The sequence below is a fragment of the Phoxinus phoxinus genome (genome assembly GCF_949152265.1).
Source record: "Phoxinus phoxinus genome assembly, chromosome: 7".
Classification (NCBI taxonomy): Eukaryota; Metazoa; Chordata; class Actinopteri; order Cypriniformes; family Leuciscidae; genus Phoxinus; species Phoxinus phoxinus.
In genome coordinates, this window is record NC_136882.1 from 39,001,869 (window position 1) to 39,028,924 (window position 27,056).

The following is a 27,056-nucleotide window of genomic DNA, read 5'->3' on the forward strand; positions in this document are numbered from 1 at the left end:
ACTCTTGTAACTATTATATGTTAATCCAGCTTTACTCGTATACATACAGTAATATACTATTAGGTAACAGTTTACAATAAGGTCCCATTAGTTAATGCATTAACTAGCAATGAGCAATAGTTACAGTGTTTATTAATCTTTAATCAATAGAAAAGTACCTGTAGTCTACATATGGGCATTTTAAAGTGTAATATATTCTAATTACAATTCATTTTTTTGCAGTCTGACTACATAATCCAGATTACACACACTGAAAAAAAGAGTAATAACACTTATAAGTTATGTGGTTTATGGTTTATATCGTCCTCAAATATAAAAAGTCCTGTCATCCATCTCTAAACTGAGGAGTGAGACATTACAATATTATAAAAATCAACATTATGGCTTCGTCAAGCTGATTATAAAACAATGTGTGATGATGTGAAAAGATATACAAAAAAAATTTGACCTGTTTTATTGCAATGCATGGAAGCTTTAAAAATTATAAGTCTGAAAAACACTGCCATTGTTAACTTAAACATTTCCATTTTAATTTGTGTTCAGAGAATATGAAAGAACATACATCATTAACACTTTACTTAAAGCCTTTATGTATAATGTATTATGCAGATATTCATAATGTTCGTTGCAATGCGTTATATATTTTTTTCAAGTTAAATGTAATATAATATTTCCGAAATTGGTAGTTTGTTTTATTACACTTTCTAAAGGTGTAACAAAGAATAGATAAGTATTATAACTATGCTTACAGTTATTCATGAGACCATACAATGCATTATAAGGTGCATAATTAATGCATTAAATTACTTCTATAATGCATTATATATGAAGGCTTTTGTGTGTTACCCAAACATCCAGATCAAACGTCACGCAGTCAAACGGTCATATTCCACTCAGCATTATCATCATCGTGTTTGTGGCGGAGATAAACGTCAAAATAAAGAACATAAAACCACTTCAAATTCAGCAAAACTGAACTTATTAAAGTTAATGAAGCAGAGGAGCCGAAACACACATTGAAGAACGTCGTCTGAGAACGTGTAAGTAACCGCCGCTTTAATGGACAAAAAAAAGAAAACGCCATCAGGATCATAAAAAGGTTGAACGTGTGTCGTACATGTGGGAACAGAAAACATGAAGTTCATACGCTGTGAACTGAAAGGCTTTCATAGAGAGACTCAGCTTTAGTCCTGGAGTTCATGCGCTCGCCATCATTTGGCCATCTTGCCCTCGGCCGGCATCTCTCCGTTATCAAGGGTCTTGAGGAGGCGGAACAGGCCCGCGGCCTCACGGATACGACTGAACTCGATGCAGAACGCCTGGACCTCGATGAACAGATCCTGAACATTGATGATCTTATTCCTAATGAGGGACTGGAGGAAGACGCACACCAGACGCACCAGACGGTTCTTCAGGAGAGGAGAGATCATGAGAGAGAATGAGCACACAGATAACAGCACTGGAGCCTCTTTAAAGAGGTAACTCACCCAAAGATTAAAATTAGCCCATGATTTACTCACCCTCAAGCCATTATAGGTGTATATGACTTTCTTCTTTCAGACAAATACAGTCAGAGTTATATTAAAAACTGCATATTAAAGTGCATCTATCCATCCATCATAAAAGTGCATCTATCCATCATTAAAGTGCATCTATCCATCATTAAAGTGCATCTATCCATCATAAAAGTGCATCTATCCATCATAAAAGTGCATCTGTCCATCATAAAAGTGCATCTGTCCATCATAAAAGTGCATCTGTCCATCATAAAAGTGCATCTATCCATCATTAAAGTGCATCTATCCATCATAAAAGTGCATCTGTCCATCATAAAAGTGCATCTATCCATCATTAAAGTGCATCTGTCCATCATAAAAGTGCATCTATCCATCATTAAAGTGCATCTGTCCATCATAAAAGTGCATCTGTCCATCATAAAAGTGCATCTATCCATCATTAAAGTGCATCTATCCATCATTAAAGTGCATCTATCCATCGTAAAAGTGCATCTATCCATCATAAAAGTGCATCTGTCCATCATAAAAGTGCATCTGTCCATCATAAAAGTGCATCTGTCCATCATAAAAGTGCATCTGTCCATCATAAAAGTGCATCTGTCCATCATAAAAGTGCATCCATCCATCATAAAAGTGCATCTATCCATCATAAAAGTGCATCTATCCATCATAAAAGTGCATCTATCCATCATAAAAGTGCATCTATCCATCATAAAAGTGCACATATCCATCATAAAAGTGCATCTATCCATCATAAAAGTGCATCTATCCATCATAAAAGTGCATCTATCCATCATAAAAGTGCATCTATCCATCATAAAAGTGCATCTATCCGTCATAAAAGTGCATCTCTCCAATATAAAAGTGCACATCCATCATAAAAGTGCATCTATCCATCATAAAAGTGCATCTCTCCAATATAAAAGTGCACATCCATCATAAAAGTGCATCTATCCATCATAAAAGTGCATCTCTCCAATATAAAAGTGCATCCATCCATCATAAAAGTGCATCTATCCATCATAAAAGTGCATCTATCCATCATTAAAGTGCATCTATCCATCATAAAAGTGCATCTATCCATCATAAAAGTGCACATGTGCATCTATCCATCATAAAAGTGCATCTATCCATCATAAAAGTGCATCTATCCATCATAAAAGTGCATCTATCCATCATAAAAGTGCATCTATCCATCATTAAAGTGCATCTATCCATCATAAAAGTGCATCTGTCCATCATAAAAGTGCATCTATCCATCATTAAAGTGCATCTGTCCATCATAAAAGTGCATCTGTCCATCATAAAAGTGCATCTATCCATCATTAAAGTGCATCTATCCATCATAAAAGTGCATCTATCCATCATAAAAGTGCATCTGTCCATCATAAAAGTGCATCTGTCCATCATAAAAGTGCATCTGTCCATCATAAAAGTGCATCTGTCCATCATAAAAGTGCATCTGTCCATCATAAAAGTGCATCTGTCCATCATAAAAGTGCATCTGTCCATCATTAAAGTGCATCCATCCATCATAAAAGTGCATCCATCCATCATAAAAGTGCATCTATCCATCATAAAAGTGCATCTATCCATCATAAAAGTGCATCTATCCATCATAAAAGTGCATCTATCCATCATAAAAGTGCATCTATCCATCATAAAAGTGCATCTATCCATCATAAAAGTGCATCTATCCGTCATAAAAGTGCATCTCTCCAATATAAAAGTGCACATCCATCATAAAAGTGCATCTATCCATCATTAAAAGTGCACATATCCATCATAAAAGTGCATCTATCCATCATAAAAGTGCATCTATCCATCATAAAAGTGCATCTATCCATCATAAAAGTGCATCTATCCGTCATAAAAGTGCATCTCTCCAATATAAAAGTGCACATCCATCATAAAAGTGCATCTATCCATCATAAAAGTGCATCTCTCCAATATAAAAGTGCATCCATCCATCATAAAAGTGCATCTATCCATCATAAAAGTGCATCTATCCATCATAAAAGTGCATATATCCATCATAAAAGTGCACATATCCATCATAAAAGTGCATCTATCCATCATAAAAGTGCATCTATCCATCATAAAAGTGCATCTATCCATCATAAAAGTGCATCTAGTGCATCTATCCATCATAAAAGTGCATCTATCCATGATAAAAGTGCATCTATCCATGATAAAAGTGCATCTATCCATGATAAAAGTGCATCTATCCATCATAAAAGTGCATCCATCCATCATAAAAGTGCATCTATCCATCATAAAAGTGCATCTATCCATCATAAAAGTGCATAGGATGACCTGAGGGTGAGTAATTCATGGGCTAATTTTCATTTTTGGGTAGCCTGGGAAAACCCAGACCAATCTCAGTTGTAACTGAGTAAGGGTCTGGCAAAGCTCCATAGACAATTCATTTCCACAGGGGCGTCACCAACGGACGTCGGATAGATCTAAAACCAATCAGAGCGATGAATGACATGACGTATGCAGAGCGACGGAGAAACATCTCGAGACTCTCAGCAATTCTCTGTGTTAACGAAAATGACCATTAAATCGCTTGAAACAGACGCGATAGCTGATTCGAACGAGTGATGTTGTGATGTTCCACGGCGGCATCCATCTTTGTAATGTACAAAATCTGCGTCAGTCACCGTCTCTGCTCTGTCGTCATCGTGTAAAGCCCGCCCCAACGTTTCTGATTGGTGCCGCGATTTCGACGGATTGGAAATGGGTTTCAATGGGCTCTTTGCCAGACCCACTTGCAGAGCAAATCTAAATTTGCCGGAAGTGGTCTGGGTTTTCCCAGGCTAATTTTTGGGTGAACTATCCCTTTAAACCACATCTGCCAATTCAAAATAACATACTTTTTTCCAGATTTCTCTATAGGTTTTTCAGATCATCTGATACATGTTTTACAACTTTTATGTAACCAAATAATTGGCAAACCAAAAAATAGTAAGATATGTAACCAAAAAATAGTAAGATAGATCAAAATAGATATAAAATAATGTCTTGTTTTCCAGCACAAATATCTAAACATTCTTAAATCAAGATACATTTACTGGAGAAGCAAAATGACTGAAGATATTAAGTCTTGTTTTAATGGATCATAATTAAGTGACTTTTTTGTAAAAACCAGAAAAAAAAACATCTGCCAGTTTTAGAAAGCAATCTGGAAAGGATTCTTTAATGAAAAGTTCATAAGAACAGCATTTATTTGAAAAATAATATTTTGTAACATTATAAATGTCTTTACTGTTCCTTTTAATCAATTTAATGCGTCTTTGTTGTATTAAATTTCTACACATAAAATAATGAAAAGTTGCTCACACCGATGCATGATGGTCCGTGTGTTTACCTGCATGTATTTGTCTTTGATCTGCTCACATGTGGAGATGCAGTTGGAGATGTAGAGATGGATGAACTCGGGAGGAAGATCCACTGCTGTCGTTAACCTACAGGCCAACACACAAACACACAAACACACTGATGCAGGGTTCACACAGACACTGTACAATGACTTTCAAGGACTTTTCAAGCACTCCTTTTTTGGTTTTTGAAGGACTACAATCAGAGGTCGCACTTATCAAACAACATCTTTAGTATTTTTTAAATACCGGAGCTTAAATTTTGATTTGAGGTATCCAAAATACAACTATTTAATAATATATATGAAATACAAAGTTTATAATGGGTATTATCGTTCAATAAATAATATTTTATATTATAATGTTGGCGTACATCGTATCGAGAAAAGATCTGATGGGGGTTTATCAGACAGGCTGCAGTGCTACACGCGACGCGCGATAAATGCCTCTTTTCCATGTTAACCAGAGTTGTTGTGCCTATTTTTCTGTGACGTCGCGCTGGAACAACAAACACAAAGTGTGGCAATGATAATCTCAGGCACTGTTTATGTGCTTTATTTAATGTTAAAAGTGTGTCATGTGACTTTGAATATCATTTAGTGCTCCAGCTTTGAGCTGTTAAAAGCAACACTGGAGAATTCACCTCAGATCTTAAAATTAAACACATGGAAACAAGAACGTTCAAACTGTGAACAAACAAGTGTATTCTTTGACAAAGATTGTTTTAGTAACTCAGTAGCCTATGTATTTGAATAATGTTTAAATGCTGTAATATTTGTGAATTTGATTATGTACTTATTCATTTTCTTGCGAGTGGTGTCAAGATTACTCTCTGGTGCCGTGCACTTGCCGCGAGACTCCGCCCACAAGCTGTTCTGATTGGCTGCACTCGCAGCGAGACTCCGCCCACACACTGTTCTGATTGGCTGTGCACCCGCCACGAAACTCCACCCACAGGCTGTTCTGATTGGCTGTGCACTCGCCATGAGACTCCGCCCACACGCTGTTCTGATTGGCTGTGCACTCGCCATGAGACTCCGCCCACACGCTGTTCTGATAGAGAGCCTAAGTCCCGCCCCTCCGCTTCCGGCTCATGGGACCTTATTTCGGAAAAAATATGTATGGAAGTCAATGGCGAGAGATAACTTATCTTTTTATTCCGTCTGAACTGTCCCCTGAACTACACATATGATGTTTGTCAATTTAAAAGGTAAATATGAAAGTCAAGAAAGTCGCAGTTTGTCATAAAACAGAAGAGTAACGTTTAGTTGTATGTGAAAATCGCTCGATGAACTACATCTCTCGTCTCGCACTATGTAGCCTACGTCACAAGATCCGTTGCTCGTATGTGTGTATTCTGGCTCAAAACACGAGTCAGGCATGACGGCGTAACGTTACGATTATAATGTAAGACTATAGAAAAAATGACAGACGTTAGCTTCAGTAAAGTTAGCTTCATTCATAGAGAGAAAAGGTATGACGTCGCATGTGCGCCTTCTGGGTTTGTAGTCTTTGTAATTACGTATTTTCACAGTCTTACACCTCAACAGTTTTACATCAAACTGCGACTTTCTTGACTTTAAAATGTATCTTTTAAATTGACAAACATCATATGTGGAATTCAGGGCACAATTCAAACGAGATCAAAATATTTGTTGTCTCTCGCCATTGACTACCATACAATATTTTTCCGAAATAAGGTCCCATGGTGGTCGACCGGAAGGGGAGGGACTTAGGCTCTCTATTGGCTGTGCACTCGCCGCAAGACTCCGCCCACACGCTGTTCTGATTGGCTGTGCACTCGCCGCAAGACTCCGCCCACACACTGTTTTGATTGGCTGTGAGTTTTGATTGTTTGACGCATCTCACAGCCGCGTCTAGTGTGGACAGACACATTAGGCTTGTTTGAGATGCGCCTTGCCTCGCCTGAAATGTATGCGAGAGTAGGCGGCTGCAGTGAGGGGAGGAGAGAAAAAAGTGCAGGCAAGCCGGACAGTTCTTAGACACCAACGAGATCAAAGGCGGATATAGCGGGATTCACGCTTGTGCACGGTGTTGCTAATAAACTGGATGTAATTTAAGTTCTGTTTCTTTTATAAGAAAATAAATATAATGAACAAGACACTCAAAAAGTTCTTGTTATTTAATTACATACCAAAGACGTGTTTATCAATAATTTTGACTCTAATTACATATGATTTATAAAAAATAAAAATAAAAATATGACAACAATCAAATAACCCATATAGAGATCATACTATCAGAGAGTTTGGAAATACTCACACATAATTTATAAACATCGGACACTTTCCTAACCTGTATGCATCTCGCGCTGATCACCGGTGATCGGTTCAGTGCAGATTTTGTGCAGATTTTCATCTGGTTATACATTATTTAAATACATAGGCTACTGAGTTACTAACACAATATTTGTCAAAGAATACACTTGTTTGTTCACAGTTTGAACGTTCCTGTTTCCATGTGTTTAATTTCAAGATCTGAGGTGAATTCTCCAGTGTTGCTTTTACAGCTCAAAGCTGGAGCACTAAATGATATTCAAAGTCACATGACACGCTTTTAACATTAAATAAAGCACATAAACAGTGCCTGAGATTATCATTGCCACACTTTGTGTTTGTTGCTCCAGCGCGACGTCACAGAAAAATAGAAACCGTTTCTAAAACAGAATCGCTGTGTGTCGCGGCTGGTTAGCACAAAAACTCTGATTAACATGGAAAAGACGCTTTTATCGCGTGTCGCGGCGTCACGTGAAGTTAGGACACGGTATTATATAGATTGTATAAAACTAATGAACACGGAAAATGCAAGCATTGTTTATTTGCTCAGGTTCTGGCGTTCTCAGCGCCATCAAAATAAAAGTCACAACAACAAGCGTGTCTTACGTCACTTCAGAGTTCCTACTGGCGATGCGAATGCAACCAGAAAACGTTCCTAGGGGAACCATTAGTTCTCTGGGAACCATCCTGGAGGCTAGATCCTATAACTGTCTGGTGCGAAAGCTTAACGCTGTACCTGTTGACCACCTCCATGGAGTGCAGGGACATGTCCATGTTGACCAGGACAGAGAAATACTCCGTGATCTGGTTGGATGACATGAGCTTCAGGAGCATCTCAATGGCCACTAGTGGGTTGTTCTCAACCAGGTCCGGTAGTTTGGCTGGCGTCAGTCCAATATGGTAAACCAGCTTAGGATCCTTCTCTAGTTCACCAAGCAGCTGACGAGAGAGAGAGAGAGAGAGAGTGAGAGAGAGACTTTTGTTTTTTGACTTTAAGATAAAAATTAACTTTATTTACAAAAACATTAAAGAGATAAAAATTGTTGTAAAAAGCTTTTTTTTTTTAAAGCAGCTATAAAGGAGCACCAATGGATTTAAAAATAGAGTCTCAAGACGTGAAATAACATCTTAGAAATGCAAACATGTTTAAAAAAATTAATAAATAAATAAATAAATATATATATATATATATATATATATATATATATATATATATATAGAGAGAGAGAGAGAGAGAGAGAGAGAGAGAGAGAGAGAGAGAGAGAGAGAGAGAGAGAGAGAGAGAGAGAGAGAGAGAGAGAGAGAGTTCAAAAGTTCAAAAGAACAGCATTTATTTGAAATAGAATCATTCAAAACATTATAAATGTTTTACTATCACTTTTGATTAATTTAAGGCATCCTTGCTGAATTAAAGTATTAGTTTCTTAAAAAAAAAAAAAAATCTTGCTAACCCTAAACTTTTGACAGGTAGTGTGTATAAAAAAAATATTTTTTATATATTCCCAAAATGATGAGATAAATATATATATATATATAAAATATTAATGTAATTTTTAAAAAGCATAAATTTAAATAAGTGCAACAAGCACTAACACAAACAGACTTCCATAACAGGAAAAAAAAAATACTATGGAAGTCAATGGGGTCCATCAACTGTTTGGTTTCCGACATTCTTCAAAATATCTTCTTTTGTGTTGTTCAGCAGAACAAAGAAACTCATTCGGGTTTGAAACAACTTGAGGGCGAGTAAATGACGACAAAATTTTCATTTTGAAGTGAGCCATTCCTTTAATCGTCACAAAAACATGTCTAAATAATGCAGGCATCACCTTTATGATTGGGGTGAGATGTGAGCTGGACATGAATGTGTTTTGTGATGTTGTGTACCTGCGTCTGCTGTGCCGCTGATAATGGACTCTTGAAGGCTTTGGCCATGATGCGCTTGATCTCCACTCCTGTGCCGTTGCGCACACACATGGATCGATCCCACTGAATCCGATGATCCGGTTCACACGGGTTGAGCCAGGACAGCTCATCCTCACACACCAGAAGAGGCGGAGCGGGCCGGATAAACTCGGGACGAAAGTGGCCTGATAGAGAACCAGACGGGACGGAAAATACTTTTTTAACCACAGCATCACAATAAAAACAAACTAAACACTAGGGGTGTAACAGTACGAGTCGTAAATTTCGTTTTAATTTCCTACCGTAAATATATAAAACATGTATTTTTGTGAGTGAATGCAGCACAATCGTGAACATAAATGCACAACTTTAAAGGAGATTTTCTCAATGTTTGGATTTTTTTTCCAGATTTCCATATAGTCGTAGCTCGTATCTAATATTGTCCTATCCTAACAAACCACACATCAATGACAGCTTTTTTATTCAGCTTTTAGATGATGGTATACATCTCAATTTAAAAAAATGCACCCATGTGACTGGTTTTGTGGTCCAGGGTCACATATTGTGTCACAATATATCGCAATACAAATATGTATCGTGGATAGTGACAACATGTATTGTGTATTGTTTTACCCAAAATAAAAATTTCTGTGTGAGAAAAATTTAAGTTTGCTATAAAAACTATATATAATGTTGAATATAATGTATAATATTGCAATGTGGGAATATCTGTGTGTCCTGATAATGCCAAATGTCTGATGTTACCAGTAAAAAGTGGCCTACTTTATTATAAATATATCTAGTCAGTGAAAGAGCGCAAGGATATAAATAATTCTGTATTTTCAGCTTCAGAATCATGAATATTGTTATTCTGGTGTCTCTATTGTCCTGTGCTTTGGGTTTATCAGCACCAAGTTCAAGACTATTCATCAGGCATGTGATTGGCTAAGGACAAAAAAGCAGGAAAATATACTGAGACCATTTAAAATGTAGGCAATGGCTTATAAAGAACCTTTCTTCCATATCCACTTAGGTTTCTCAGCTTGCACTCTAGCATTTGTGTGGTCCAGCTAACGTTAGCTCTGCATTAAAAAATGGTTATCATTCGCATGGCTACTTTTACTTTTATACTTGAAGTAAATTTCCAAGCCTGTACTTTGGTACTTTAACTTGAGTAAAGAAGTTAAATCAGTACTTCTACTTTTATCAAAATAAATTGCAAAATAAATTGTTTTTAAATAAATAAACTCCTTTTAAAATCAATATTTTGTGTCAAATTATTGATTTATTTGGTAGGTAGCCATGTAATAAGCGGGATAATGTAGAGTTTGTCTTACATGTGCTTCATGAGGCACACGCGCGCAGTCTTTTGCTCTCTCTCTCTCTACCTCGGTCATGCACGCGCTAAGCGGTTTGGAGCAAAGTCTCTGCGCGCTCACTCGCTCTAGATTCCGGGAGAAACTATTTGCGGCCATCAGTGAGCTATATATTTAAAATAATTATTAAAATATAATTATTGATTTTTCATTAGGCTATTTTTGGTGCCCCCTCAGCACTCGGTACCCTACGCACAGTGCGTGATGCGCGTGGTGGGAGCGGCAGTTCTGAATGAACCTTTGTGAAAAGTGTTACCATCTTATCAGTTAACGGTTAATAAACGGTTAATAATCGGATAATGTGAGGTAGCCATGTAATAAGCGGGATAATGTAGAGTTTGTCTTACATGTGCTTCATGAGGCACACGCGCGCGGTCTCTTGCTCTCTCTCTCTCCCTCTGTCATGCACGCGCTACGCGGTTTGGACTTTGGAGCACAGTCTCTGTCTCTCTGTCTTTTTTTACAGATCTGCATGATTCACGTAGGTCACATTTTCTGGTCGGAAAATACGGAATTCCGGATTAATCCGGAAAAATCACATCGCTGATTCATTTACACACACAATGTTAATATCAAAGTTAGCATTTTAATCAACAGGTCATGTTTTGTTAATCTTTTATCATATGTCTTGGAGGATCGCAATAATATCGTATCGTGAGTTCAGTATCGTGATATGTATCGAATCGTGACATGAGGGTATCGATACACAACTAGTGGACATCAGCATCACACTCACTCTCCAGAGGAGGACGAGGTCCAGTCACCAGAGACTCTGTGATCTGATTGGCCACGGAGCTGTCGAAGCCCGAGTTGGAGGAGTCTGGATCCGGGTCGCTAAGCAGGCTGGGAAAACTGGCCTTACTCTGAGTCGGCAGCTCCGACTGACGCTCTGAATGAAAAGACACAAGAAGTTTGTTATATCTCTGTGAAATACTGGATTGTGATTGTTAAATTATACATGTGAAATATCGAAAAAAAAATTATATCGTGCAAAAGTTCAATAATTCAACTTAAAAGGTGAAACTAATATATTATATAGACTCATTACATGCAAAGTGAGATATTTCAAGACTTTATTTGTTATAATTTTGATGATTATGGCTTACAGCTTATAAAAAAACCCCCAAAAATCAAAATTCAAATATTGTGAAAAGGTTTTCATAGCTGTGGATAATTTCCTTGAGCATCAGATCATCATATTATACTGATTCTGAAGGATCATGTGACACTGAAGACTGGAGTAATGATGCTGAAAATTCAGCTTTGATCACAGGAATAAATTGCATTAAAAAAAATATTCACATAGAAAACAGCCATTTTAAATTGTTACAATATTTGTCTGTATTTTTGATCAAATAAATGCAGCCATCATCTACGTCAACCGTGACCTTTTGAACGTAATTGCGTATTACATGACGTTACAAACGTGCATCACACAACAGAGCAAGGCGAGCATTTGTGCTTATAAAACTTAAACTTTTTTATTTATTTTAGAAATGACCGATCGTTTCGCTAGATAAGACCCGTATGCATCGTCTGGTGTCATTTAAAGCCCTTTGAAGCTGCATTGAAACTGTCATTTGGACCTTGAACCGTTTGGTACCCAATAAAGTTCATTATATGGAGAAAAATCCTAGAATGTTTTCATCAAAAACCTTCATTTCTTTTCGACTGAAGAAAGAAAGACATGGACATCTTGGATGACATGGGGGTGAGTAAATTATCAGCAAAAGTTTTTTAAAAAGTGAACTAATACTTTAAGAGGCACACACACTCTTTATGAATATGCCCCCATAACTGCCGTTAGCTGAGTGGAGCTCTGGGCATTAGCGGTAGCAGCTCCGTGTTGCAAGCACCAATCCGGTTCGGTTTTTTTCTTCTATAGACAGAACTCACAAAGGTATAACGATCAAGATTAACTTAAAAATTGCCCGGAGTTCTCCTTTAAGCCTTATATAACTGCATCTGTTTGCTTCGTACCAGCGAGTGCGAGTTGGAGTCCGCTGATGTCGATGGTCTGTGGCGTGGCGCTCACGTCCATGGAGGACACCTGTCTCGGCGTCTTCTTGAAGAGATCTCGAGGCGGCGCGAGCATCAGCTGCGAGAGGAAGAACTTCTCCGGCAGTGTGATCGGAGGAAGAAACCCTGCAGGGAACCAGCGATATATTTACATTTATGCATTTGCCAGAGGCTTTTATCCAAAGCGACTTACATGGCATTTCAAGGCACACATTTACATTATTATCAGTTCTTGCTTTCCCAAGGAATCGAACCCATGACCTTGGCGTTGCAAGTACTGTCATTTATATTTACAAAACATTTATTTTGATAGCGCTTTATACAATACAGATAATTTTAAAGCAGCTTCACAGTAATAAGCAGGAAAATAACAGAATCACAGATGCAAATTCAGCTGTAAAAAGACTATAAATTCAGATCTAATTAGTTCAATGACAGTAGTAATCGCGATAATGCATGTTGATGACGCAATCTACCCGCGAAATTTAGAGCCACGAGCTGCAACCGGCTGAACCGCATCACATTCGTCGTCATCTTGAGTAAACATGGCTGACAGTGAAACGGAGGAGCTGGTGAAAAAGATCGGTGCAACATCCATTATTTGGACTTGGTTCGGATTTAAGCCGTCCGACGGGGCAACAGTTCGGGGTAACACACACGACTAATCTGTTCTACCACCTCAACACGAAACATGTCACTGAATACCAGCGCGTATTCACAAAATAGTGGTGTAAACACAACATCTCTGTGTGCCCGATTTTAAGATTCGTTGTTGTGTTGCTTTTTAACTGAGAAGACATCAGTTTTTCTGCTCTTTGTATCTTTTGTGTCCTTTAAAAAAATAGCCAAACTAAAACTACATTTGATTTGGAGAACCTTCTGCACTGTTCTGCACGTTTTACTGTCTATGGCACTACTGTAAATAAACTTTTATACTTGAAGCATTTTCTTTAGTTGACGTATAACAGGAGAAACTCAATTAGAATATCATGCAAAGGTAAAAGGTGAAACTAATATAGACTCATTACATGCAAAGTGAGATATTACAAGCCTTTATTTGTTATAATTTTGATGATTATGACTTACAGCTTTATGAAAACCTTTTCACAATATTCTAATTTAGAATTTGGGGGTTTTATAAGCTGCTAGCCATAATATAAACATTAGGGCTACTTAAAGTCTCTGCAGCTAGTGTTCTTGAATTTTATTTATCTGCAACATTATGTTGTATAATTACAGTTTTGCACAATAAATGTTCTCAAAACGACATACACCGTTTCTTTCTTTAACAAAATATATATTTAGCAGTTGTTTGGCTTTCCTTAGGGTCTGTGTAACCTGTTCTGAAATGGTTTTATTATAATTTATATATCGTGATATATATCGTTATCGCAAGAGGCTGCAATGTATATCGCAATATGGATTTTAGGCCATATATTGCCCATCCCTAAATGACAGCGCAAGTTATTTAGTTATAAGACGAGTTTAATTCATTTATAAGCAGCTCTACGGAAGACAATAGTGTCATTATTCAGGTCAATTCAGTTCAACTGGCATAAGAGGAAGACTTTTCATAAAACCACTGAAAATAAACTTATTTTACACAATTTCCACTCAATTTAAAAATGTTTTGTGTCTACTCTGGATGATATATAATATATATAGCTCGACATTAACATCAGCCAAATGTGTGTGTTACTCTTTTCGCATCATGTCACTTCAGAAGGCCTTTATTAACCCCCGCAGAGCCATTTACTGCCCTTTAATCATAGATAGATGCACTTTGAAGGACTTCCAAAAACAAAAACCCATTCACTCCCATTATAAAGCTTGGAAGAGCCAGGACATTTTTTTATATAACTCTAATTGTGTTCCGTCTGACAGAAGAACGTCATATACACCTAGGATGGCTTCAGGGTGAGTAAATCATGGGCTAAACGGCGCAGCGGCAGCGCGTTTTCTCACTCGAGCATAAATTGTTGGCTAAATTGTGGATATTATTGTTTTTCTCAACATAAAAGTGAAACAATATAAACACGATAATCATATGCTGACTCGAGTGAATGTGTACGTTCTGTACGAAATCTGGCGCAGTCTGCTACTCTGCTTTACTAGGCGTTTTTTCCATTCGCGCTGTTTGGGCTTAAATCCTTTTGTTCTTTATAGTAATGGGCGATATAAACGATATGCGATATAAACGATAGAAAATTGGCCTACGATAGAGATTTTAATTCTATTGCACTATCGCGATAATGCATGTTGATGACGCAATCTACCCGCGAAATTTAGAGCCACGAGCTGCAACCGGCTGAACCGCATCATATTCGTCGTCATCTTGATTAAACATGGCTGACAGCGAAACGGAGGAGCTGGTGAAAAAGATCGGTGCAACATCCATTATTTGGACTTGGTTCGGATTTAAGCCGTCCGACGAGCTGCAGCAAACTATACAGAGTGTGTGGGGCAACAGTTCGGGGTAACACACACGACTAATCTGTTCTACCACCTCAAAACGAAACATGTCACTGAATACCAGCGCGTATTCACAAAATAGTGGTGTAAACACAAGATCTCTGTGTGTGCCGGATTTTAAGATTCGTTGTTGTTGCTTTTTAACTGAGAAGACATCAGTTTTTCTGCTCTTTGCATCTTTTGTGTCCTTTAAAAAAATAGCCAAACTAAAACTACATTTGATTTGGAGAACCTTCTGCACTGTTCTGCACGTTTTACTGTCTATGGCACTACTGTAAATAAACTTTTATACTTGAAGCATTTTCTTTAGTTGACGTGTGCATGTAAGGAGTCTATATAATATATTAGTTTCACTTTTGCATGATATTCAAATTTTTCGAGTTTCTCCTGTATAGGAGAAACTCGAAAAATTTGAATATCATGCAAAAGTGAAACTAATATTTTATATAGACTCCTTACATGCAAAGTGAGATATTACAAGCCTTTATTTTTTATAATTTTGATGATTATGGCTTACAGCTTTATGAAAACCTTTTCACAATATTCTAATTTTGAATTTGGGGTTTCATAAGCTTCTAGCCATAATATAAACATTAGGGCTACTTAAAGTCTAGTGTACTTGAATTTTATTTATCTGCAACATTATGTTGTATAATTACAGTTTTGCACAATAAATGTTCTCAAAACATTTAGCAGTTGTTTGGCTTTCCTTAGGGTCTGTGTAACCTGTTCTGAAATGGTTTTATTATAATTTATATATCGTGATATATATCGTTATCGCAAGAGGCTGCAATGTATATCGCAATATGGATTTAAGGACACATCCCTAGTTCTTTATATTTTGTTTACGCATAGGTCAACTGTTTAATGTTTTCAACTAAAAGAAAACTTTAACATATATTGTAAGCTTGTTGTGTATATTGCCTAATTGTAAGCTTGTTAAAAAATGGTGACGTCTTAAAAAAATAACTGAGATGATATTACTGCGCCGAGTCGAAGTGCTCCCAGTGCTATTCCGCCACACATTATACTAGTTATCCTTTTTAACCCGCTTAGAAAAGCGGCACGTTTTATTTTGTGTCACCATACTTGGTCGTGTAACTACTCGTGGAACTGTATTCAAATAGGGAAAACTTTAGCTTCTAACTTTATCTCTGTTTGGATCCTAATGAATGAACTGGGCTAAGCTAAGTGCTAAAGTGTCACCGCGCGCCAGAGCGATTAAGTGCACACACTGAGACGAGAGAGATATGCATCAACTTGTCTTAGTTAAGGGAATAACATAGTTTAATATGAAAAAACGGTGGAGTATCCCTTTAATGATGCAAGACAAACACAACCAGAAGAGGAGGAGGACGCACCTGAGAGCGGTTTCTCCTGCTCCTCTCCTGTGGGAGATGGGTTTAGCAGGTGCGCAAACACCGCGGCGAAGGGGTTAGCGGCCAGCGGCTCGGTGCGGTACATCTCCCACAGCAGGTACAGCGCCGTGAGCCTCTGCGGGGCGCTGGGCAGCAGGTCGGGCTGCTGCAGCAACATCACCAGAACCGAACCCACACGGAAGTGCTCGGCTTTCCCGAAGCAGTGGTGGAAGGCGGTGGACAACTGCTCGAAGCTGTTGCTGCAGGCGTCCTCCGACATGATGCCCAGCAGGTTCGACAGCTCTTTCGGAGCCAGCGTCATGATGCTTCTGTCACACAGGCCACTGGATCAGGAGGTCTGGAACGAGACACACAACAATAGATGAAGAAAAGTCGGCATGAAATGAAGTTTAGATCATCTTTTCTGGATCAGGAGGACTAGAAAGAGACCATAGAGACAGAGCGTATTTAGGCCACGCCCACACCGGGGGGGGGGGGGGAAACGACAATCCAACCGTCTCCATTGACTCTGCATTGTGAGAGGCTGTGTCCTTGTCATTTCTTGCATCTAACTAAAGACATAAAAATGGCTAAAAGCTGCTGTGTGACGAGGTGTACAGCAAACAAGCTAAGAAACCCAGAAGTAAGTGTTTATAAGCTGTCGACCCCAAAAAACGAGCGTTTAAGGATTTAAAAGTGGATCCGGCAGTTGAGACAGAGCGTAACGTGTCTCATTACTCTGAGAACTAACGTACGCCCGCTGGAGGAGAACGTCATCGGCAACACAGGATCGCTTATCTTACAGAAATATAATATATAAAACTGACATTTGGATATTTGACTCACCAGTGACCAAATGTTTAACTCACTGCACACGCAACTGTGTTTTTAGTGTCAGGATCCCACAATTTACCCAATCGTTCCAGCCGGTATCCACATATATGTCTTTAAACGCTCGTTTTTTGGGGTCAATAGCTTATAAAAACATATTTCTGGGTTTCTTAGCTTGTTTGCTGTACACCTCGTCACACAGCAGCTTTTAGGCATTTTTATGTCTTTTGTTAGAAGCAAGAAATGACAAGGAGGAGGAGCCTCTCGCAATGCAGAGTCAATGGAGACGGTTGGATTGTTTTCCCCCCCGGTGTGGGCGTGGCCTTCAGATTATGACGCGTTACGCTCTGTCTCTATAGACCTTATGTAGCCCCGCCCCCTTTTCAGCGCTGCGCTCCAGTTTCACTTCCGGTTTGTATTTTCACAGCGATCTTACGTATTTATGAATGAACAATCCTCATGATAACTTTCGTTAACTTTACATTAAGTAAATACACTTTAAAAGCTAGTTACTCCTGGACAGCGATCCCATTGAAATACACAGAGCTTCCTATTTGCGGTCGCTCTAAGACAATATTCAAAAGATGGACGACGCCCTTTCACTCTCTTCCATTGGTGAAAAGTGAAGCCGCCGCCAAAGTCCTAATATGGCGCTGGCATCTTGCGCAGATTTGGGACCTGATTCTGCGCTGTAGTGAGCAGGAAGTAAAGCCGCGATATCAAGGTCCCGCAGAAACGGTTAATACATCATTTCCTGTGTGAAATAAACAGTTATGGACATGTAGAAATTAAAGCTGAAGCTCTAATCTCCTCCCGAAAATAAAATAAAAAGTCAGTTGGTGCCTCAGTGACTACTTCGTTTAGAGAAGCTGTCAATCACAGCTGTCAATCATGACGTCACATTCCCGTTTTTATAGCATCAAATAACTAAGACCAAACTTATTTATAAAAACAAACACTTAAACTTACATCAGCGTGATAAAAACGACCTAAAATGACCGAAAACAAACATCTTTTAATTTTTGTATTTATTTGAAGTGTAATTTGATTGTTTAGTTTCCATCACGTCCAGTAGACTTCATGGGAGGCGGGGTTTATAACCTATACTGGGACCAGCAACCGGGGATTATGAAATTATGATGCTTGTAATATCAATGAGATCTTTATAACAGTATAGCAGATACTTACGTAAAACACATATAATATATTTAAATGCTTAGTTTTATGATCAAAGCTCTGAATTTTCAAAACATATAATGATGATTGAGAGATGAACAAATAGGCTGAACCTTCCTCAAAAGCATAATGATCATATTTGATACTCATGATTTTTCTAATAAATGATATCTGGATGATGTATTAACCTTACAGTAGTCAACATCTGAAGTGGATCATAACCTTTAATCAAAGTTATACATTAATTTTGAACAATAGCCGTTCTTAGGACAACTTTGATTAACTTTTTTGATCCACTTCAAATGTTGACTATAGTAAGTTGCTTCAGTACCGTTGAAATATTACTAAAAATATAAAAGTTAGTCTAATGTTTACTTTATAAAAGCAGTGTAGATTTAAAGATGTACTTGCTAAAGAAACTATCAATGAAAATATCAATACTTGCTTCTAAACTATCAATCAGACGACAGAATGACAAGTTTTTCAGCAAAGTTTTGATGCTGTTGATCATTTATATGCCTTAGAAATGTGCTATAAATATGATACCAAAGGTTTTACGGGGTTAATACATTTATTGTACAGTTAGTGTTACAATATTATAAGTATTTCACAACATGACTGGATTTCTCAGCTTAATGAAACACACCAGACGACCCTCAAATACTACACGCAGTTTTATTTCACTTACTAAACTCCTCAAACTGCTGTCTATTTAGGGAACTCGGTAGATTGTGTGACACAGTCAGTAACAACAATATTTACCTGAGTGGAGCTCATTGATACCGTCCCGTCAGCTCATGAATATTCAATAAAAAAACCAGACGCGGCGACGCTCCAGTGCCGATATAACACTTATCTGAGAGATTTTACAGGCTAATGTTTTAAACATTAGACTATTTCTATGTTATAATCTGAATCTTCTTCACTTCCACTCACTCATAACCGTCGCGGTTGTCGGTAAGCGCTTCCTGTGAACCGAACGGATTTGTGGGAAATGTAGTTTCCACAAATTAATACGGCAATCAAACAGAACGTTAAAAATAAATAAAAAATTGCGTTCTAAAACAAAATCAGTTTTTTATTATTGTTATAAGCATAATATTCACTCACTCATATATATATATGTCATAAAAAAAAAAAAAAAACGAACAACACAAAATAGTATAATGACCCGGATGTGAATGTGCATTCCGCCTTGTATGTGACCCATAATCCACCGCTCTTCCTTTCCCACATTCATCGTACAGAGTGAGTATCTTCCTCTCGTTTATCGTCTACAAATCCAGCATCATCCGCGTTATTAAGCACTAATAATGAAGTTTAATGTCACATTTGAGTGTGCTAACACGTTATGAGTCACTGGGATGCGTTATGGTGTGTTTAAAACGCTGATGTGAGTGATTAAAGACGTAATGCTAACGCGTCCGTGAGAGAATGAGACGAAAAAATGATAAAGCGGTAAACTGCAGAATCACACTGATTTTAAGCGGGTAAAACAGTGTTTTAAAGCGATGGAACCGTCAATAAAGTTACATATATGCATAATCATGACAATAGTAGTACATTCTTACACTATGTAGTTCATTAGCTCGTGGTTGTGTTATTAACAGCTGCAATATTTTACAGTTGTGTGTCTCTCGTCCAATCAGAGTTTAGTCTCAGAACTGTATGTACTAGTTCTCTAGGGTTTTACAGTGAGAAATAACGTCAGCTTTGGTTGTTATTGGTGTGTTTTGGTTAATGAGTGAGGTGTATTCTGTAAGGCCACTGTCTTGCAGAGTTTAGCTTCAGCCTTGATATCAACTCTATCTATCTAGTAATCCTGAAAACATTGATTGCCTTGTTCAGGTGTGTTTAATTAGGGTTGGAGCTAAACTTTGCAGGACAGTGGCCCTCCAGGACCGGAGTTGCCTATCCCTGCTGTGAAGCGATGCATATTCAGTGTGAATTGTGTTAATAACTGTGTGTGTGTGTGTGTGTTTAGATGGCACCCAAGAAGGGCGAGAAGAAGAAGGGCCGCTCCGCCATCAATGAGGTTGTGACCCGTGAATACACCATCAACATCCACAAGCGCATCCATGGCATGTAAGTCACACCTGGAGTGAGTAAACGCTCACCTGTAACTCATAAGCCCGAGATCGAAAGCGCAGATCATTAGTAAACTTAAGACGCTGTGTAAAAAAATCCACCAAGTGCACGGCTACATTGGATCGAGCGCTAGCGGATGATTACACCGGCCTTTCTACAACACATCCTGACGTCACGTGTCTTCACGGGATGTGTGCGAACGCACTCACAGATTCCGGAAAATCACTGGCAGTGTGAATGAACCAAAGTCGACACATTATCCGTGTTTTTTCCAGAATCAACTATTGTATTAACACATCTTTCTGCTCCTCTCTTCCAGCTCTTTCAAGAGGAGAGCTCCGCGAGCGCTGAAGGAGATCCGCAAGTTCGCTGTGAAGGAGATGGGCACGCCTGATGTTCGCATCGATACCCGTCTCAACAAGGCCGTGTGGGCTAAAGGTGTCAGGTGAGGCGCTCTCGTGGCTCGGTTGCGCTCGTCCCGCTGGTAACACTAAAATGCCGTCGAGTCTGTAGAAAGGTGGATCTCCAGGAACATGATTGGACACCCGTGACCTGAGTAAAGATGTCAGATCTATACACTTTTGTAAACCCAGCCAGTATACTCACAATTAAAGCTTCAAACTAATATATATTTATATATATATATATATAGGGGTGTAACAATAGCCTCATGTCATGATTCGATACATGTCACGATACAATATTATGGCGATTTTAAGACTTGGTGAAAGGTCTTTTTTTTTTACTGATGATTAAAATGCTAACTTTAATATTACATTGTGTGTGTAAATGAACAGTCTTGGACTTGGTGCTGATAAACCCAAAGCACAGGACAATAGAGACACCAGAATAACAATATTCATGATTCTGAAGCTGAAAATACATGATTTCATATGATTTCACTCTGACTAGATGTAATTAAATTAATGTATTCCACTTTTTACTGGTAACATCAGACATTTGGCATTATCAGGATACACAAATATTCCCACATTGCATTATTATACATTATATTCAACATTTATATACAGTAGTTTAATGTAGAACTGACACTAAAACTCTGAAAACGTGATTTTTTTTTTCTTTCTCACAGTAATTTTTATTTTAGGTGAACTATTCACAATATATAGTTGCATTATTGTATTGAGATCAACACTCTAGGGCTGTCACATTTGAGAAAAATCAAATTCGAGCGGATATCAAATACCAAGCTATATATTCGATATACAATTCCCGCGCTATATATGGATTTAATGTCACCGAAAGCAACCGTCATGAGCTGCATTGTATTGATCATCAGCTAACATTTCAAAATCAAAGACTGCAATAAGAGAGAGCGGCAGCCCTGGTAAGATCATTTAGTTTCTTTACTTTTATTGAAGATTATTATTATTGTGTGTTAAAGCGTCTGCGACTTTCACTTTGATTTGCGATAGTTTGCACGTTGGCTTGACGCTTGATGAATAGATGCGTGTTGCAGCGCGCCGTCATATCTGACTATAACATACACTTTTTTTTAAAATAAAAAACAAACGGTCTAATCATACTGTAAAAAATGCGCTACACACGGCACTTTAAAAGCCGGATCGTTTATTTGTAGTTCGATTACGGATATTTCACATCCTGTTCGAATGCATATTTGAATATCGAATAAAAAGTGACAGCCCTAATACACTCCTAAAGGCCTGGTTTCACAGACAGGGCTTAGAATTAGGGCTGGGCGATATGGCCAAAAAAAAATATCACGATATTTTTTTTTATATCAGTCGATATCGATAATTATCGATAAATGTCAAATATTTATTTATTTCGTTTAAAGACAGATTTGTACTCCTAAGTGAAAGCTGTAGAAACCAGAGCGTTGTGTTTTTAAACTACTCTTTATTGTCAGAACATATCATGACAAACACTTGCCAAACAGGTGAACATTCACAAATCCGAGGTAGAACATTCAAACATTTGACATTTTTCCTTAACAAAATAAATATCTTTATTTCAGTAGTATTAGCTTGAGTTAGGATGCAGATTTACTTTATACAATTTATGTTCATTAACAAAAACTGTAACATCTGTTTAAAAAAAGTAACAACATTTATTTGGTAAAATGTAATATTCTTTAGTTCTATTAAAATTAACCATTGGTCATCCAGCATCATGCATTTAGATCATGATAACCACAGATAAAATGTAACTTTATGGTTTCTATGGTATTTATGAAAACCAGTAGCCTAAATACATTATTAAAAACTGTAATTATTCCATTAGTCCTTTAATACATTAATAATATTATACAATTCAATATATATAGATCCCACATTTCATGATGCAGTTAATATTACTAGGCTAACGTTAAAGTAAATCCGTGTTAAATGATGGGAATGTGTCGACGGAAAAGCCTTCTGACTGTATCGTTGAGCACAGTGCTTCTCCTGTTCGTCAGCGCGGTCTCATCTGCCTTTAAACTGGTTTAAATCACTGAGACGTGTGTTCCTCGCTGAATTCAAGCGCTTCTCACTGGATCTCGCGACCGTGACCGTGACCGATCAGAGTAAACGCGTCTGCTCTAGTGAGCTCGCGCTCGCGCTGCCGTTTGGACTTTGAGCCGAGCGGATAAACGGCCCGTGTGGCGCGCGCGGTTCAAATGAGATTCGTTCCGCTTTTGGCGCAAAAAAACATTATCGAACATTTATCGAACTCTTGATATCGTTTTATCGAGAAAAATTATATCGCGATAATTATCGTTATCGTTTTATCGCCCAGCCCTACTTAGAATAATCCAGGATTAGGCCTTAGTTTAGTTAGGACATTTAGACTTGAGGAAAACATTTCTGGTGTGCATCTTGAGACTAAATGGCACTGATTTATTTTAAGATATCTCAGTGAAAGTTGCGTTCAGACGTCACTCCCTGAACCTCACCGTGATTGGCTGCCGCCTGAGTTTCTCACTTGATATTTGCATAAAGTCGAAAATGGCCCGAACTTTTTCAAGCTCTGCCGTTATTATGCGTGTCAACGGGCACAGCAAGTGTTTTCAAGTCCTATGGACGATGAGTTTCATGCTGACCTGGTGAATTGTGGGATTGAGAGCGTCAGAAGATTGGGGACTTTATGCAAATGCAAAGCAAAAAACACAGACGGCAGCCAATCGCGGTGAGGTTCAGGGAGTGACGTCGGTCTTGAACAGTTAAAAATTCACAAATGAAACTCGAACAATCAGAATATGGTGCAAAAGTTCATTTATTTCAGTAATTAATCTTAAAAGGTGAAACTAATATATTATATTGACTCATTACATGCAAAGTGAGATATTTCAAGCCTTTATTTGTTATAATTTTTGATGATTATGGCTTACAGCTTATGAAAACCTTTTCATGATATTCTTTAAATTTGGGGTTTTCATAAACTGTAAGCCATAATCATCAAAAATTATAACAAATAAAGGCTTGAAATATCTCACTTTTGCACCATATTCATATTTTTACAGTTTCGCCTGTAATGCTGGATTCAGTGTGTAAATCATATTGTTCATACATTTGGATGCTTTGCAGTTGTTATATACATACGGCCCTATAAAACAACAAAAAGACGCTGTTTGGATTTAAATAGGCACATGTTTGAGAGTCTATGATTGGATTATGTTTCTAGGATGTTAAATGTTTGGCAAGAGTTCTTCTAACCCTGATTGATGGGAGTGTGTAGCTTTTTATTGTTTCTTAAACGAGCATATATGAAGAAGAAACTAGCCATATTCCAGGATGAGCATGTCAAGATTCATCAGGCTCAAACTGTGACATAATGAAGAATAATTTTCCACTCCTTATATCCACTGAAAGTCTTTGGGATGTGCTGGAGGAGACTTTCCAGAGAGCTGGACTCTTGCATTGACAATACAAGATCGTGAGCAACCCCTAGTGGCCAGAACAGTGTAAATGCAGCAAAAACACATTTTTACAAATCTATTGCAAACATTTTTTATTGAAAGTAAAAATCTTTTGATTGGAATCTTATAAGATTATCAAGTGCATGTTATCTTTATCTTATCAATTGTCAGGGTTTGTTTAGTTTGTTCTATGAATGGCTCAGCTAAACCGGCCAAAACTACCATTATTCATTTTATTTAAATACTAATGTCTAATTAAAACGTCTACAAATGTATAAAACTGATCAGAGATCAGGTAAAACCCACAGACGCTTGTTCATTGGTTCTCAGTGACTCCTCATGATCATGGGTTGACGGAGATCATCGCCCCCCAGTGGTGAACCATTGACATTTCGAAGTGTTTTGGAGCAGTTATGACGTAATGAAGCCCCGTTTACTGAGATCACATGACTCTGGCTGTTTGATACACGCTCCGAACCACTGATTCAGAACAAAAGATTCGTAAAGGCTTCATGAAGCAGTGTTTTGAAATTGCCATCAGTAGGAAATAACATTTATTTCCATCAAGAGGCGCATCAGCTTTTCCTCTTTCCAGCTGCAGTCGTCTCCACTGATCATATATCCCGTGTGTGTCGACACACACATAATGAAACTCACTCGCTACAGACTCAGATGGCATGTTAGCGATTCACAATCATGCATTTGATGCCTAACGTTAATGTCTTGTGTTTGTCAGGAACGTGCCGTACCGCATGCGTGTGCGTCTGTCCAGGAAACGCAATGAAGACGAAGATTCTCCGAACAAGCTGTACACACTCGTCACATACGTCCCCGTCACCACGTACAAAGGTGAAGTACTGCTTACTGTCAGTCAGTCATGTGACCCTGGAGCACAAAACCAGTCACATGGGGACATTTATTATTATTGAGATTTACACATCATCTGAAAGCTGAATTAGGATAGGACAATATTTGGTCGAGATACAACTATTTGAGGGAGCAAAAAAATGTAAACATTGAGAAAATCTCCTTTAAAGTTGTGCATTTATGTTCACGATTGTGCTGCATTCACTCACAAAAATACATGTTTTATATATTTACGGTAGGACATTTACTAAATATCTTCATGGAACATGATCTTAAGTGTCACCCCCCTTTTTTTGAATAGACATGAAAATGCACTTTCCGAACTTGAATGATTGTAACTCAAGAATGCTTTGGAATATGGATGTAAGATTGGTCTTGTTTTAAAGAAAAAAACAACAATTGGCAGGTTTTTGTAAAAGTGAAATAAATTAAGAAAGTGTAACAGAAAAAAAGTTACAGAAGTTTGAGTTTAAGAAAATATAAAATTAAAAAAATTAATTATTCATATTTTATATAAAATATATTTTTTCAAATCCTGGAGGACTCTAAAACTGCACAAAAATCAAAGCCAAAAATCTGAACAAGTTGTTTCAAATTTTAGGTTGTTATCTCAGTAAATGAGCGTTCAGTGAGATTTAGTTTGGGCGCAGTACCACACTTCTCCACTAGTGGACATTACTGCCCATATAAGGGCGCCTCCATCTCCATATGTGTTTTTTCTTTATTTCTAAAACATTTTCAGTCCTTTTTTCTGAAAGAATTGAATGGATGCTATCTTTTGAACTCTTGGCATGAAAACAAACTGAGGTTTCTACCATTCTTTCATGATTTTTCATGTTCATCACTATTTCAGAATAAAGGACTGAACACGCCTTAGGAGTATGAACATATTCTTGTTGCAAATTGCGAAATTACGGCTCCTGTCATTTATTTAGAAAATCAGTCACCAAATATGTAAACTAGAGATTGTAAGCTTTCAAATGATATATAGTTTGTCAAGATTGGTTTAGGATATTACAGTTTTAAATATGTAATGAATTTGGGCCCGCCGGTGGGCCGGTGACTCTTAAGGTATCCTCATGATTTTTGGCATAAAAGAAAAATGGATAATTTTGACCCATACAATGTATAGTTGCTATTGCCACAGATATACCCGTGCGACTCCAGACTGGGTTTGTGATCCAGGGTCACATGTCTGAAGTTCAGTCAGTGTTTGTGTGACAATCATTATACTTGTTATTTTTTCTGCATTGTGTATCTTTAAAAAAACATTTCTAACTTTGTGTTTTCGTGTGTGTTCGCAGGTCTTCAGACTGTAAATGTGGATGAAAATTAATTTTCTCTTCATGTCTGTTGAATAAAAACATAAAAGGATTTTTGTTGTGGATGATTTATTTTGTTGTGCAGATATTGATAATCAGCAATACAACATGTAAACTTCAAACAACATCTTCACTTCAAGCTACGATTATTTATTCAGAACGGCTTGAGGTGAGATTGTGCAAGAATCTGATTGGTTCCTACACGCATCCATCTTTATGTGAAGAGTTTCTCAGGATCTTCAGTCACAAACACACTGTGTGACTCACTGCATTATCAGCATCTGAAGAATTAAACTTGGTCCCTTTGGGTTTCACAATGTATGAATGTTTCCTTTGGCACAATAAAACTGAGGTCAGTCATGTGACTTTGTTTTTAAGGCACTTTATACATCTGAGAGCTGCAGTGTGTAAGAAAAACCAAATACATTCACCAACTTTGAGTCTTCAAGACTGATTGTCATATTGAAACAGTGTCAGCTTATTCACTGTGCATATCTCAAATAATAAATAGAAAATTAATGAGCATTTGTGGCTTTGTTAATTGCAACAAATTAAAATTGGCACA

General features: G+C 37.7%; 2 protein-coding genes across 2 annotated transcripts; one reads left to right on the plus strand and one right to left on the minus strand.

Annotated features, from left to right (window-relative positions):
* Positions 1-115: 115 nt before the first annotated feature.
* cnot11 (CCR4-NOT transcription complex, subunit 11) lies at positions 116-19,903 on the minus strand. The gene is made up of 8 exons (XM_079619666.1): positions 19,097-19,903; positions 16,331-16,685; positions 12,459-12,623; positions 11,215-11,367; positions 9,085-9,287; positions 7,934-8,136; positions 4,891-4,987; positions 116-1,409 (listed from the first exon to the last, which is right to left on the minus strand). Exons 2-8 carry the CDS (start codon positions 16,647-16,649, stop codon positions 1,212-1,214), a joined length of 1,338 nt encoding a protein of 445 aa, XP_079475792.1. The 5' UTR covers positions 16,650-16,685; positions 19,097-19,903; the 3' UTR covers positions 116-1,211.
* Positions 19,532-26,543, plus strand: rpl31 (ribosomal protein L31). Its single transcript, XM_079619670.1, has 5 exons — positions 19,532-19,582; positions 20,319-20,419; positions 20,742-20,867; positions 25,039-25,151; positions 26,474-26,543. Exons 2-5 carry the CDS (start codon positions 20,319-20,321, stop codon positions 26,503-26,505), a joined length of 372 nt encoding a protein of 123 aa, XP_079475796.1. The 5' UTR covers positions 19,532-19,582; the 3' UTR covers positions 26,506-26,543.
* The last annotated feature ends 513 nt before the right edge of the window (positions 26,544-27,056 follow it).

Bases quoted from the DNA above. Each gene is read 5' to 3' on its own strand.
- cnot11 (XM_079619666.1), bottom strand. From the start codon at position 16,649: ATGACGCTGGCTCCGAAAGAGCTGTCGAACCTGCTGGGCATCATGTCG. The intron at 11,368-12,458 runs GTACGAAGCAAA...CTTTTCATTCAG, and splicing joins ACTCCAACTCGCACTCGCTG to AGCGTCAGTCGGAGCTGCCG. The intron at 9,288-11,214 runs GTGAGTGTGATG...GTTCTCTATCAG, and splicing joins ACCTCGTCCTCCTCTGGAGA to GCCACTTTCGTCCCGAGTTT.
- rpl31 (XM_079619670.1), top strand. From the start codon at position 20,319: ATGGCACCCAAGAAGGGCGAGAAGAAGAAGGGCCGCTCCGCCATCAAT. The intron at 20,868-25,038 runs GTGAGGCGCTCT...TGTGTTTGTCAG, and splicing joins GTGTGGGCTAAAGGTGTCAG to GAACGTGCCGTACCGCATGC. The intron at 25,152-26,473 runs GTGAAGTACTGC...GTGTGTTCGCAG, and splicing joins CCCCGTCACCACGTACAAAG to GTCTTCAGACTGTAAATGTG.